The sequence below is a fragment of the Plectropomus leopardus genome, chromosome 15 (assembly GCF_026936395.1).
Source record: "Plectropomus leopardus strain MGB_pleo_1.0 chromosome 15, ASM2693639v1, whole genome shotgun sequence".
NCBI classification, from domain to species: Eukaryota; Metazoa; Chordata; class Actinopteri; order Perciformes; family Serranidae; genus Plectropomus; species Plectropomus leopardus.
The window spans coordinates 21,622,876-21,638,857 of NC_142190.1; the positions used below are offsets into that span (position 1 = coordinate 21,622,876).

Sequence of the window (15,982 nt, forward strand, 5' to 3'; positions counted from 1 at the left end):
TAAAGAGTGCAAGCTTGTGAAATGATGCTCAGACAGCCTGTGGTTGTCTGTTACCCCTTTTGAGCCGGTGGGAAAATACTGCATGAGGGAAATAAAAGTCTTTGAGGTTGTAAAAACTATTTCTGCTGAAGATACACTTTGCATCCTGTTCCTGTCCTGAACAATTACCTTTACATGCAAACATACCTTTCTGTAAGTGTAGCGGAATTGGGTGCTAAAATCTACCTTTTTGATTCATGTTATAGTCAGTAGGTACTTCTGTTTTTGTCTTTTTGGTGTGTATTTTTTACCCTGTTGGACTGAAGATGGACAGTTATTCACATACACAATAATACTCCCAAAACCTATAAGCAGACTTTAATATGTAAAGTTCCTGGGTTACCCTTTAAATTAATTTTACACACAGTTTCCCACTTTTAATCAGTACTCAGATATTCACAAAGCTGTTCCTGTAACCTTACTGTTGAGATAATTTGTGCACATGTTTTATTTATAACTGCTCAAAACATTTCTAGAACCACAAATCTTTTCTACACATCTGTGAGTTTTATGTGCTTGCAAAATCTTTTTTTAGACATTCACGCGCTTGAATTGCTCATGCATTTTAACAGGCTCACAAAAGATGATTTACAATTGCAGCCTGTGAACTGAATGTCATCTCACTGTGCCGCAACATCATTTCTAAACTTAGAAATCTACGTATTAGACCCTGCGTTACAGATAGAAACCTCGTTACAGCCTTATTGATCCCATACTTTTCACATTGTGCACTATACAAAAAGTGGAAATTACATATGGGTTATGATTTTCAACTTTTTTGATCCTCATTAATTAAAAAGTTGAGTAGTTGAATGGCAAATATCATCTTAAGAGCTATATATTTTCGGGGCGCCCAATAGCTCACCAGGTACTGCAGGTGCCTAATGCACAAAGGCTATGTCCTTGCCTCAGTCGCCGTGGGTCAGATTCCACCCTCAGCCCTTTGCTGCATGTCATCCCTCTCTCTCCTTCTTTTACACTATAGCTGTCCTATTAGAATAAAGGCATAAAAAAAACCCCAAAATTAATCTTTAAAAAAAGCGATATATTGTCACTTATTTTTATAACTGCACAGTGGTATAGTACTTGCTACAGTGCTGTGAGACGGCCTAGATGCCATTGTAACAGGAGGGTGGTAAGACAATTAGAGCAATCAGTTCAGTTCAGTTCAGAGTGGAAAATAAACAAAAATGAGGTGCAGCGCTGTTGTACTGTGATGGAAATGAGTAGTTTATGTGTTGAAGCTTTAATGCATCATTTAATATGAGTTGGTGTGAATGTGCTTGAATTGCACCATGATGTCAGCATTGTTGTATATAGTAGCAATGACTTTTCTTTTTGGTCCCCTGTGTTCAGAACGGTGGAATGCACATTGTTAGAGTCGTAAAAACCGTGAATGGGCCTCTCTAACTCTGTGTGTGTGTGTGTGTGTGCAGTGGGTGGGGAATCTTAGAAAAATGGTCAAATAGTTTCCAGTAATTGATGTATAGTAGCCTTTTTCTTAGGGCTGAACCCGATTTAGAATTATATCAGTAGAATTAGATTTGGCTGTTCAATACGAATATTGAGGATTCTGAGTGTATTTCCATATAAAGCTTTAAAATTTGAACAGGGCTCAGCTGGATGATCATTGTGACAGCAGCATTAATTTAATAGAGTAAACATGCTCATGGCACTCACGACGGATCAGCACTCAACATTTCTTGCTGACCTAGACATCAAACCAAAGCCAGAGACTGTATCATGTTAAGTTGCAGTGAGCTGTAAATTCACCACTTCTAAGCAAAAGAGAGTAGATCATGCTGTGTCAGAGCTTTACAGTGCAGAGTATCTCCTGTGTCTGTGTGACACAACCTGCCTGCACCTCTCAGTACCAAAGAGTAGTGTAATAATCAAGAGTGTTCACTTTCCAGCAAAATCTGGGGACCAAAACATCAAGAGAAAGTACACTGCACAGCACACCGAGTACCTAAAAAACAAAATAAAATGAAACAAAAACGCCAACTCTCTCAGTCGACTGAGTTTGAATCACTGGGTGGGTTTTCCACCAGTTATTCAAATCTCCAACTTTCAAGGGGCAGCCCTTGAAATTCCCAAGTTTTTGTCTTTAAAGGTCTAGTATGTGGCAACTTCTAGTGGTGAGGTTGCAGATTGTACCCATCTGTGTGCCAGGCATTTAGGAGAACTATGGTAGACAAATCTAAACCAGGAAAATGCAAATGGCCCTATCTAAAGCCATTTGTCCATTCTGGGCCACTGTAGAAACAACATAATGAACTCCCTGGGAGAGGACCTGCTCCGTATGTAGTTACGACTCATTCTAAAGTAATGAAAACCCATTTCTCATTTTCACGTGTTTCTGCCAATATATCCACTAAATCCTACACACTGGACTTTTAACTTATGGCCATTGCTATTTAAATTGGTTCCCTATGAGCCTTGCTTCCACTATGCAATTCTGTCAGCCGCCATGTGCGATCTTCTGGGAAATTGAAGGGTCGATTTACAACCCAAAGAAAGTGCCTCAACCATTGTGCAACTAAAACAGGCAGAGGTTAGCACTTTTGTTTTACCTGATAGCTATCTGCAGCTATTGCCAGTTAGCGAAGAGTATCAGTGAAAGTTGTTTGCAGTTATTATCCACAGCAGTGGAAATGGCGGACGGTGGAACAACCGAAGTAACTGTTGAAACTCTTCCAAAAAAGTTGCTGGGCTCTGGAGAAAAAGGAAACTGATTGGGTTGGCTTTAAAGTTCTCTTTGTGCCAACAATAATACCACTAGGAAACGCTAGAGGGGGTTAAAGTTTAAAAGTTGTCTGGTTCTACTTTATCATTATATCTGTATAGACTACAATAGTTGTTAAAGCACATAAAAAAAATTCAGACATGTTTCAGTTTTGTCTGTCAAGTTTGAAGTCTAGGGAGGTCCCCAATGCATTCTCAGTACAGGCGCTGCTTGAAGCTTCCATTAAAGAATTATTGAAGAGGTGAAATGTTTTATTCACATATCGAGAAAAAACAAAAAAATTGTCAAGTCTTTGCTGTCTCTGCCCTAGATTAAATTATGAGCGTTTCAGTAAACAACAAAAGGCAAATTTCAGCTGTTACAGGGAAGTGTAGTCTGATTCAGAGAAATGTCAATGTAATGATCAAAAAATAACGGCCTATATGTAACTTGCAGCATGTCAGTTATCAAGCTTATGGTAGAAGGAATTCCCAAATGGTTTGCAGTGTCATATTTGCTCTGTAGGTAAATCAAAGTGGGTATTTCCATGTCTCTCTTCCTCTAGTCCTCTATGAATATGCTCTTGTGCATTTTAGCGTCATGGGTGTATAACACAATACATCCATGTGGCCATATGTAGGGAGGCAGACTGGACTGAAGCAGGGTGAAAAGGCTAGTATTGATCCCAATAGAGACACACTCATCAATATGGAAAGTGTAGCCAACACAGGCACACTTCCTCTTCATGACCCTTTAGAATCCTTGAGAGTAAAATATGATCCAGGCTGTATATCTCTTAGCTGTGATAATGAGTCCCTGTGCTGATGCATCCATCAGATGTGATTGAGTTGATTTGGTTTCCAGCAGATTACAAGTACTGCTCACATATCCAACTGCTGTGAGTGTGGGTGGGAGAGAGAGAGAGCAAGCAAGAGAGTGCGTGTGGCAAATTAATCAATTGATTAATTAGATACAGCAGTACGTCAGAGAGGGCAGCTCTATTGCAATGAGTCGATGAAGATGATGCCACTTCAAACAGTATGAAACTCACATGGCAGTGTGCCTCCTCTTGTGCTCATGGCTCATGTGAACCACAACATGCACCTAACAGCTGTACAGAGATAATTTGTGTTTAAGTGTATGTGTGTGTGTGTGTGTGTGTGTGTGTGTGTGTGTGTGTGTGTGTGCGCCACAGGGGAGAGTTTTTAGCCATCTGAGCCCTGTTGTCTATCTCTGTCAAAGATCCACAGTATTTTGTTATCTGTTTCTCATTAATTCCATACAAGCGAGCTCATATTGATGACTATCTTGTTCACGCTGTGATAAATTAACTTTCACTGTAATACTGAGCAATTGGTTTTTAATGGTTCATTCAGTCTTTTCTTTCAGGGGCCACACTTCTGGTTGGCTTCCACTAGCTTATTGAAGCCCAATAAATAAACTATGATAATTGTGGATGGATTTTTTTGTGTAGATGTAGTGTATTTTGGTGTTTTAGAAAGGCACAACCATTAATTAAAAAAAACACAATTAGCATAATTTTCCTAATAATGTGAGTGACAGTTTCACTCTATTAGTTTGGTAATGACAGATGCATTCAGAATCACAAATTACTTTTTTCCCAGTCAAAAACTTTGCAGTACCAGAGCAATTTCATTGGATAGATGAATAAACAAAACCCAGCTGATTGATTTACTTTCATGAAGTGGCTGCCAGCTACACTATGACCTAAGCAGCTGCGAAAAAAACCCCTCCAAGTTTCAAATTGTTTTTCTAAACTAGGTTTGTGGTGGTTCAAAGTAATACATTTTTCAAGTTCACTCTGGAAGTGTCAATTTGATGGGTTTGAGGTGCCGCAACAATTCCCAAAATGCATTGAAGCCAAACTTTGAATGAGTGCAAAGTGTGTAAATGTGCTGTGACAGCTTCCAGTGCTGTCTGTTTGTCTCTGGGTGTGTGAGTGAAGCCTACCTCCTTTGGGGGGCAAAACAGAACAGATAAGTGTTGACACAGGGTGTTAGAAAGAGTGCTTCTTAGAAAAGCATACATGTTTGCAGAGTGCTGTCATGGAGTCATGGTGGCTGTGTGACCTTTTTCTGCTATCCGCTATTGGATTGTATTGGTTTTGTTGTACCAGGATATTAACAAATCAATTATATGGGTTTGAGTCAATATTCATGATCAACAGTGAACAAAAGTATGACATTTTAAAATCTCAAGTTCATATCAAGTTGCTCCAGTTAGAAGATGAATGACAGCAGTTCCCCTTACATGACTAAGATACTTACAATATATTTTTTTTGTTTTTATTTGCTACTGACAGTATTGTCAGTGTCGGACCTAGCAGATTAGTGCCCTGGGCAAGCTTCCCCCGCCCCCAGAAAATATTATCTGTATGTATTTCAAAGTAATATGCGTTATAATAATGGCAATAATATAAAAATGATAATAATAATATTGTCATTCTTATCATTATCTTTTATATATATTGTTTTTATTACTAACAAGGATAATCACCTTAGATAACGTTTCATCTTCTCTTATTCAAGGGCCCTCTTCATATATTCCACTGTGCCATTCCCCTTATGTTTGATTTTTTTATGTAAAAAAAAGTTTTAAAAAATCATCTCCCTCTCACCCCTGCTGGCTGCTTATGTTGCCTTTAGGAAGATCCACCTTTCAGTATTCTAGGAAAGGGGAGTGTAAAGATTTGAAACATGCCTCTGGACCGTTGCATAAATTTTGTGAATGTGAAAGTTTAAAAAGGAATATATTTTTCCCACGTCCAATTAAAATGGAGTTTTCCAACTGCAGATGTGCTTTGCGCTGCAGAGCATTGATTTTTATCAGAGTTGTTACTCGCACTGTGTTCTGCTGAACAAGCCCCCCTTCCCCCCCCTCCAGTCTCTCTCCTACAGCTTGTGACCGCTGCTCTAGATTTACTCCTAATTTGCTTAATTGAAGTTAGCCTGCATAGCAAGCTCAAGGTGACACTGTGTGAAATGTGCAAGCACGAGACTGTGTGTGTGCCATGGTTTAAGTCTGTCCATTGACTGCACAGATATTTTTAGCATCCAAAATAATCCTACTTCACTGCGATGGTTCATTACACTGAAACAAACACATTATCGCCATTCAAGCACATTTAATGTAATTATTCCACATAAAGATCCACAGAAACATCTTCAGAGTATATATGTATGCATGCATGTATGGATGTATGTGTGGATGTCTTCATTTGCACATGACAGTTACTCTGTGCACATACTGAATGAAAATAAGAATGTTTCAGCAGACGGGAGTTTTCTCTTTCTAAAGCAGAAACAAAATGATAATATTCCAGCTTGTATTGGTGCTTTTTTCTGTGTATTTGTGTGTTGGGATAAAATAGATCCACGTTGTGACAAATGTGCCCATTTCACCGTGTTTGGATGCTCTCAAGAAATGTTGAATAGCATACAAGAGCTGTGATCAACAACATTCATTTATTCTGGAAAACAAAAGTCAGCTCACAACATTGTAAAACTGTCATATAATGGGGCTGAATCTGCTTATGGATTAATGCCCGCATTTTTAATCCTTGTTTCCGTGTTTGCCAGAAAAATGTCTGGGGAGCGTTTGATTTGTTTTGCTCCCAAAGTTTTTACTGTCTGAACCTAGCAATTATTGATTAACACAAACTCTGTGTCTGTTTGTGTGTGTGTGTGTGTGTGTGTGTGTGTGTGTGTGTATGTATGGGAGCTGTTTGTGTGAATGTGCAATGACAGTGAGCTAGAAAATAAATGACAAAATAAGAAAACCCTGAAGTGAAAATAAAAAAAGAACAAAAGCATCAGGGGAAAAATGGAGTTGTCATTGTCTGTGATCTGCAATGCAGCCTGCTAGCGTTTGTCAAAGCGTCTAACCGTCATTGGAATAATCTGGTTCGATCAAAGCTATTATCAATAGCCTCGCTCCTTTCCCTCTGTCCTGGTGGCACGCTGGCCAACCGAATGACCCTCAGCTATACAGTGCCATATGAACATGTGCCAAATGCGGCCGTCTCTGCCAGGACTGCGGGCTACAGTTATTATGTGTGTGTGAGTGTCGACACATACATTTTAAAGTTGAAGGCTTTCTAATTGGGAATTATTTTGGTTTTAAAAATGTTGTATTGTTTGTAAACTTACAAAGAGAGATGACAAATCTTTTATGAAACTTGTATTCACACAAAATGATTAACAGGCACCATCTGTAATCCCATAATTTTTTATCAACCATCAGCATGCCTGTGTTTGTATAAACTGAAGTTGCTCTTTTTCACAATTTGTAGGGCTGATCACAACGACCGCAAGAAAGCTGGACAGAGAACAACAGGCCGAGCACTTCTTAGAGGTACAGAATAACCTGAACAGTGTTCATTGGTTTATAGTATTATTATTTATCTAGCCCTGCCACCTGCCACAGCCCACTATTAACAGAGACTGGGTGGAGGACAGCCCTGGCAGGCCCTCAAGGCTCCATAAACTGTGATGAATGGCTGTAGTTTTGGGCCCCAGGTTGAGGAATTTCTAAATGTAATCATTCATCATTGGTTATCTTCTCTACTCAGGACGAGAGGAGGGAGGAGAGGAGTTGGTCTGCCCAGCGTTTGATAAGCGCCGACACTGGGCATACAGATAGCTCCGTGATTACCATTTCACGCTGCTCTGCATGCAGATGAACCTGATAATCAGAGATTCTCGACTTCAGAGACATGAGCAAACTTCTGCTTCCCCAGACTTCTCTTACAACTTATTAAATGCTGTTGAATCTACAAGCACTTTGCCCTTCTGCAAAATGGAATGAAATAACCCTCAGTTGACCCACAGAATTGCAGCTTGGTGTTTTGTTTCTATTGCCAATTGACTTGTCTAGACTCAATAACTCTTTGTGCGGCTTTGTTCAGCTCCAGTACGTAATAAGAGCCAAGCGTATGACAACACACTGTGAAATGGAAACAGTACAAGTTGCAGAAAGACACTTGCATCTTACAGCATCACATTCTTGTACACTGACATCTAAAAAGGAGTTTAAAATGGGGGGCAGAGAAGTCTTTGTTGTTACACTGTCCTGTCCTGAGATTTCAATAGGAATGCCAGTCCATGCATGCCACCCACTGCTCCGCCTGCCAGTCTCTGCTGGCTGTTTGTAATTAATAGTCTTGTGAGCAGTACCATTGGCAGCGGTGGTGCTCACTCTGATCTGATCCAATTGATCAGTGATCAGACCTCTGCTCTGCCTCCAGGGGATCAATGATATAAAGAGATTTCCCATGAGCTCAGCCCCACGTGGTCCTTCATAGCCACACACATTTAAGATGTTAATACGTATGCAAATCCCACACATGACAAAACATCTCTATGACTACCTGTGTGTTTTTTTTTTTTGTATTTCTGTTCATACGCTTCCTCAGGTGACAGTTATAGACGGCCCAGTGACCACCCGCCAGTCCACTGTGTGGGTCATGGTTCACATCGAAGACGAGAATGACAACCCGCCCACATTCCCGGAAGTCACCTATCGCATCAGCCTGACCGAACGGGACCGCAACAAACGTGGCGAGCAGGTGTACCGTGTCTTTGCTTATGACCGTGACCTTGGAGCTAACGGCAACATCACGTACAGCATTGTTGATGGCAATGAGGATGAAAAGTTCAGTATTGACCCAAGGACTGCCATGGTATCATCAAAGAAAATGGTGACAGCGGGAAGCTATGATATTCTCACGGTTAGTGTCATATATTGGCAATATATATTGTTGTTATAATGGGTCTGGATTTTTATTTTAAAGGTCCAGCATGTCAGATTTAGTTGCATCTAGTGGTGAGGGGGAGGATTGGATTTCTCCCATGCAGTAAGTGTGTAGGAGAACTACATGACATGAAAACATGAATGGCTCCAATCTAGAACAAGTGTTAAATTTGTCCCTTCTTGGCTACTGTAGAAACAACATGGCAGATTTCTGGGAGGAGGAACCCCACTGTGTACATAGATCAATGACTGTATGAAAAAATGGATGATGCCTCTCCACTTCCTCCCACTGTACAAAAATGAAGCCAAAACATCCCAGATACAGTTGCTGTCATCTCCGTGGTATCGAGTTCCCACCCACGCACCTGTCACAAGTAGCACTGTTGATTACAATCACACCAAGTGCAAGTGGCACACACCCCTGTCAATTGTGATGTCACATCCCTTTTTCATATCATAAAAAAAAACAATTAAATTTCGAACTTATTATAAAAATGAATGCCTGAACAAAAATCAGTGTGATAAGAAATATCTACCAAAAATGACAGAAACCATCTTTGGGAACAATGTATTTGATGTGTACTTTGAGTTTTTAGTTCATTCCATGTCCCATCTGCTATCATGGAGGGGGCTAAGTTTGTGATCTATTCCAGCAGCCAGTCACCAGGGGGCTATCCAGATGTTTTGCCCTCACTTTAAGGGGGCTGGCATGTCGCCTATCTTTACATACAGTCTATGATATAGATATAAATGGCAAAAACAAAAACAGTTTTTATTTTCAGGTGATTAAAAAACTAATGAAACATTGTTATAAATATCATATATCACTTCTGCCAATAGATGCCCTTACATACTGCATACTTTAATTAGGCTACTGAGAGATCATAGTTAAAATAGGGCACTCATTAGCAACAAGGCAGACAATAAATATACATTTTAAATTATAGACTGCAGATTGTCTTTCTAGGGATAATTATGTGACCTCTTTTAGGCAAAGTGTTCCACACTTTCCACTTCCAGAACGCAGCTTACCCAATTCCTGTTTCCCGTCTTGCTATGACTTAATTCATAGCCACTCGGGGCTTTATTAGTTTATAGGGTTCTGCTTTGATGCAGTTGCATAGCTGGCAGAAGCAAGCACAGTCACATTGCTCATTTTTCAAAGGGCACATGCCCAGGTATTTGTTAGTTTTTGGCATTTCCATGGCCAATGAAAGCAAAAGTGCCAAGGTGGGTGGAGTGGCACAATGGAAGTTATGTTTATGCACATCAGGTTGCACAGAGCATTTATGATACCCTGGCATGAAATGACATCCACTCAGACTTTGTGTTATCCTCAAAAAAACAAGCAAAAATTGCAATTCTGGGGGCTTTATTTGTGTACCAAATTATTCATACTAACAATATGTTCATCCTGCTCTAGCCTCTTTTACATATGCACTGCAGACACACATTCTTCTCATGTGTCTGGTTCACTGATTAGTCGGTCACGCCCATGTGCCCTTTGAGCTTGAGCTTAGTTTCACTGGAAAAGAGCTCATGCGTGATATGAGAGTGACATGAATAACACCACACACAGGCCAATTTTCTCTCTTTCAACTATGTGTCTTTATTTTAAGGGTAACACCAGTCTCTGAGCAAATAATTGCTCATATAATATATTTGGCTCACAGGCTCTGGTCTTAAATGAGCACCACTTATAGCACCATATTTTACAATTACCTCTTATATAGGTTCCTCCTGGTTAGTTGATTTATTGTGGTAAATGCTTTTCCTTTTTAATGTGTGAAAAGCAGAACAAGCTCTTTGAAGCCACGCAAGGACAGCCATCCCATTAAAACGTAATTGCTGGAATCAATTTTGAGATTAACAGAAATATTATTTATGGATAGCAGTTTGTCGCTGAAGTGTAGGTGTGAGTAAATGTAGGTGGCGTGTCAGAAGATGAGTATAGAGCTCATCTGTATAGTTTGACAATGTGTAGCCAGAATTCTAATATATTCTCAGTGTTTGCTTGCCCTGAATACAGACATGCTAAGTGTAGTGGGAATTCAAACTGAACCGTAAAATACAACTTCACTGATACAATCTTATGTTTTCTAGTCTGCTTCATCTTTTTTTTTTTAGAATTTTACTTAAATGTTTCCCAAATGCATGATTAATTAGCTGCATTTGTCATCTGAATGTCTGATTTCTTATTATTGTTCCCTCTTTTAGATAAAAGCGGAGGACAGCGGGGATCCCCCACTATGGTCTACTGTCAAACTCCATGTAGAGTGGATTCGCAAACCTGTCCCCTCGCCTGTACCCCTAGTATTCACCCAGAGGTACTACAATTTCTCTATTTCGGAGACAGCTGCTGTAGCTCAGCCGGTGGGAGTAGTCGCTGTCAGTCAGTCGAGCACACCTGTCTGGTTCAATATCATCGGTAAGAAAATTAATGTATGATGCTAAACTAACAGACCAGAGAATAATCCATATTCAGAATTTTCTTGTGCTGTCAAGTTCATTCAGAGACATTTATTCAGGATTTATAGCCAAGCAACACGACCAAAAATTAACTAAATCATTCTTGTCATTTATCATATTCAAATTGTATTGCAGATTTTTGAACACTTGTGACTAAAACAAATGGTCAGTTTACCTCGATTTACCCCTTGAGGGATAAAAAGTGAGGCAGAATTTAACTGAAAGGGTATATCAGTCTGTATTGTGGAGTATCATTCTAATGTTTTTAGAGGGATTTGGCTTTTTGGGTCAAACCTGTCCTGGATAAGCTTGAATCAGCACACTGGAACTGATGCATACAACCGTTTTGCTGTAACTTGGATATATTTCAGTTGATCTCCATTACCCCTCACTGCTGGACAGTTGTTGGAAAGTTAGTCGATATTTCTCACAATCCAAGCTTGTTAAAATCAAAAGGCCGTTAACACATTCTGTAGTCAAGATTAATTATAAACAAGAAGGAGTAAATGTGTATATAAAACTTCTCTAGAGTTTATTTTGCCAAAAGCACACTGGCTAACTAAGAGCAATGAAACAATGGTTTATGCTGCACTGGCACTGGTGGAAACCATGTATCCTCCAGGATTGTACTGGTTCTAAACCTGTCAGGCTGTTTGAAACTGGGGAGCTCTATCTTGCCCTTTGATTCAGTCCTTGAAAGGATAATCAGTGGAAAGCTAATTATTGATTGCTACTCAACAGATCTGATTGAGAATCTTTGTAGAAACCCAGCTCCCTAAGTTGGATGTTAATATGAAAATGAGGTGATAATCAGCTGATTATTCTTTTTCAGTCACACGCATCAAAGATGTGGATGGAAATGTGGTGTTTTCTCCCTGTTCCATTCTTACTCTCACTGCAGGAAACGTTCATTAATATTTCACATATTTTACAAAAAGTGAAAGCATAGTGATTATCTTTTCTCTCAAATTTCAAGAACTGGACTTGAATATCATCCCTGAACTAATCATACTATGCTGAAGTATTCGCATGAACACTCCACTCACATTACTTAATAACTCACATAGATGTGCAAAAACGTCAAGGGGTCGACTTTGCAGAGAGCTGTATATACTGTAGATGATGCAGACCTTTGATCACAAGAATATCCTTGAACTCCCTAAATATTCATAATCTCTTTCTTCTTTCTTTCTCTTTCTCTCTGTTAAGGCGGACGGCTCGCCAGAGAAACATTCTACATTCCTCAGAATGCATGCGGAAGAAACTGCTCACTTGACACAGGTTGGTGAAAAGTAATTTTCCTCATGGCTTCCTCAAATGACCTTAGTCTGGAGAAATTAGGAAAATTCTGAAAATGCAGTTAACAGCACCAGGAACTTGTTTAATCAAAGATAGTATTGATTGATTTGAGTTTGAAAAACACTCCACACAAACAGGTTCATATATTACTTCAGCGTCTGTGCTGCTACTTTGTAAAGTAAATGGGAAGTGGGTGTGACAAAGTCTGCCTCCAGTAGTAGTGTTCCTACCTCAGTGAGACTTCTCCAAATGGGAGTTGAGGTCTCTAAGCGTTCAAAAACCTCCTCAGTGGCAAGGTGTCAGATGTGGATTAGATCCACCTTGAGATGCTGAAGACTTTGGACATTGTTGGGCTGTCCCGGCTAACATGTCTCTTCAGTGTTGCATTGAGGTAGGGAACAGTGCCTATATGCAGAGCAGTATGATATCATACAAATCAGTGCCCCACAAATTACGTTATGTCCTTAACGTAGATTTGGTTTAGACAAGCACAATCAATGGTTAGGTTTTAGGAGAAGAAACATGGTGAGGATGCACCTTAAAATGATAAAATTTAAGGACACCAGAATTTTGTCTCTGCTCTTTGCATATAATGTGGTTCTAATGGCTTCTTCAGACGGTTACCTTCGACAAAAATGAAAAATGGCCCGCAAGATGGACAGGTGGATTGGCGGTGTCAGCCATGCTGAGGGCATTGGGAGCTGAGCTGGAAGATGAAGCTCTCAATTTACCAATCCATCTATGTACCAACCCTCACTTATGGTTTTGAGCTTTGGCTAGTGACCAAAGAATGAGGCTGCAGATAAAAGCGTCCAAAATAAGTCTCCTCTGTAGGGTAGCTGAACTCAGGCTTCCAGATTGGGTGAGGAGCTCAGACATCCAGAGAAAGCTCGGAGTAGAGCTGCAAGGGGCCAGTTGAGGTGAGTTGTTTAAATTATCAGGTTGCCTCCTGGGACTGTCCGTTAGATGTTTTCTGAGCATGTTCAACTGGTAGGAGGCCCTATGGCAGACCCAGAAACATGCTGGAGGGATTAAATATGTCATCTGGCCCGGGAATGCCCCAGGATCCCCCAAAAGGAGCCAGAAAATGTTGCTAAGGAGTAAGAAGTCTGCTTAGCCTGCTGCACCAGCAACTCTACTACAGATAAGCGGAAGATATTGTATATTGTTTGGATGAATGTACGTGAGTATGTGGTGATGTTAACCAACATTTTACGTGAGTCTGACTGATATTTTCCTACAACAGAGGGTAAAATATGGTACTCTGTGTTACTGATGTTATTGCAGTAGCTGGCATTATGTCATTGTTTTTCAGAGATCAATTTCAGTGTGCCTGTATTGTATAAGGTAACATGGGTTATTGTGCTTGCAGAATATGTGACACAAAAAGTACAGTGACTTACTCAAAAAAGTGCTGGCCTGTCTCCTTGCGGCAATATAGGCTGTGAGTAATTAAAATAATGTGTCAACAACAAAAACAATGATATCGATACGTTTCAAAACTAAGTCATAATTTAATGACTACTGCTACAGTATTTCCTCTGCAGACATGCTGTTCATAGAACTAAATGTTCAGATTTTGTATCGCTGTCTGTCAAAAGACACTACCAAAAACACTAAAGCAAGGTCTGAATACCCCCCTTGAGGCACCTCAGGAAAGAAACAGGATACTTTCTTTTATTTAGAGACTACAGTCTGCAATTTCAGTTTTTCTTAATATTGTGAGATTGTAGTATAATATTGACCAACCTCTCAAACTGGAAAAAACGTAAATCCCTGTGGTTTGCTGTGACTCAACACGCATCGGTGCCTCTGTGAAAAATGCCCAATCAGTATTCATATGCTGAGGAGAGCTCAAGCTCCCAGATATCTCGGGAGAGAAGCTGGAATGAGACGAAGGATGGTACTGAATACCTAACATGTATCAATCCTCTCCCTCACTCTAATCAAACATTAAGCCTCTAAACTGTACACTCACCGCCTGTGGAAAAAGACCCGGCTGCAGGTTTTTGATCCCTGAGATGGGTTGTGTTTTGGAGTGATAAGACAGATGTTTGTGTGGCTGTTAACAGCTCTCTGGCTGCCAAGTGGGTTTGGTGCTACATTGCATTGCATTTCAGTTCATTTTATTTCACAGACCTTCCAGCTCCAGACGCAGGCACCTGGCCAAAACAATTACACAGTAATAACTTAGAGCACCTGAGTTTAGCATGTGACGTGAATACTAAATGACTGAAACTCTGTGTGAGCTGTGTGTGTTTGTGTTTGTGTGTGTGATTCCAGGGAGCTTTGACATGCAGTTTGACCTTCAAGTGGGGGTGGGAACTCTTGTTGTGGCCAAGCCTCTGGATGCAGAGGTGCAATCTGTGTACAACATGACTGTACAGGTGACAGATGGGACCAACTTTGCTACAGCACAGGTACGCACTCTTGTGATTTGTTATGCACTGGCACTGCCTCTTACACACTCCAGACCCACATCAAATTAAATTATTGTTGCCTCTTCCTGGGGGAGCTGTTTACTCTCAGCTATCATCCTTCCTACGCTTGCACTCCCTTTTTCAAAAATTATCTCTCGCTGACTATGAAATGTGCTTTTTGTTGCTCTGTCTTTGACATTTCCTGTGCTCCCGCTGTCTTGGCTGGCCTACTAGGTCTGGCTTGCAAGGGAAATCCTTGATATCAGTGGATTAATGGGATTAGCCTGTGCAAATAAAGGTCAAGTGTTTGAATACATACAAAAATTGCAGCACAATTACATTCCTCTTTGAAAATACCCTGTCCTCTAGAATAACACCACTACTGCTTTGGCTATAGAGATGTACTATAAATACTACTGGTATCTCTGCCTTGCAAATAAAAAATTCAAAGAGTAACACTACCCTACAACTGTATCAAATATTATCAGTCACCAAAGCTGACTTTATACCAGGGCTCTTATCTTATTATGCTTTTCTTTATTTTCTGTCATATACGTATATATATGTATATGTATATGTGTATATATATATATATATATATATATATATATATATATGTATATATATATATATATATATATATATATATATATATATATATATATATATATATATATATATATATATATATATATATATATATATATATATATATAATACCTAGTGGTACAATGTCGGATGTATATATTAAACATGGCTAAAGTTTAAAATATTGAGGTAAACACATGTAAAAGTAATTCCTGTAAACAAACCCTCCGGCTTCAGTTTGTTCCGAACGCTCTGTTTCCAATATCTCCTTCAAGCATGCTACTATAAATGTTTGCATTACATTGCCTATATTGCTACATGTTGCTACATGCTAACGTCATGGAAACATGTAATTTTGTGTGCCGTTACAATCATTTCTCAGCTGCATGCTATACTCTGTTACAGTCATCTCCAATGTTTGTATTTTCCCAAGTCCTACACGGGTCCATTTTTGAAAATGTGTACCCACCCATGCCCAGAAAGACTGGAGGATGCTGTGTAGAAAAAGAATATCCTTAACAGTCTCTGGTTTAAGCTGGGTTCTCCATACTTGAATTACAAATCCATTGAAGGAGAAGTCTCTATCACTGGCTGTGCATGATGGAGGGATGGCCAAAACACTCCGTGCAATCACTGCCAGATTAAGAAACATTTTAGCATGCTCCATTCA

General features: G+C 39.8%; 1 protein-coding gene across 1 annotated transcript in view; it reads left to right on the top strand.

The window, feature by feature from the left end:
- Positions 1-15,982, top strand: part of fat3b (FAT atypical cadherin 3b) — a 122,400-nt gene that overhangs the window by 15,988 nt on the left and 90,430 nt on the right. The window contains exons 6-10 of the mRNA XM_088087980.1: positions 7,077-7,138; positions 8,199-8,513; positions 10,754-10,964; positions 12,215-12,286; positions 14,588-14,724. Coding sequence (XP_087944106.1) covers positions 7,077-7,138; positions 8,199-8,513; positions 10,754-10,964; positions 12,215-12,286; positions 14,588-14,724 — 797 coding nt within the window. The remainder of the gene's footprint in view (positions 1-7,076; positions 7,139-8,198; positions 8,514-10,753; positions 10,965-12,214; positions 12,287-14,587; positions 14,725-15,982) is intronic.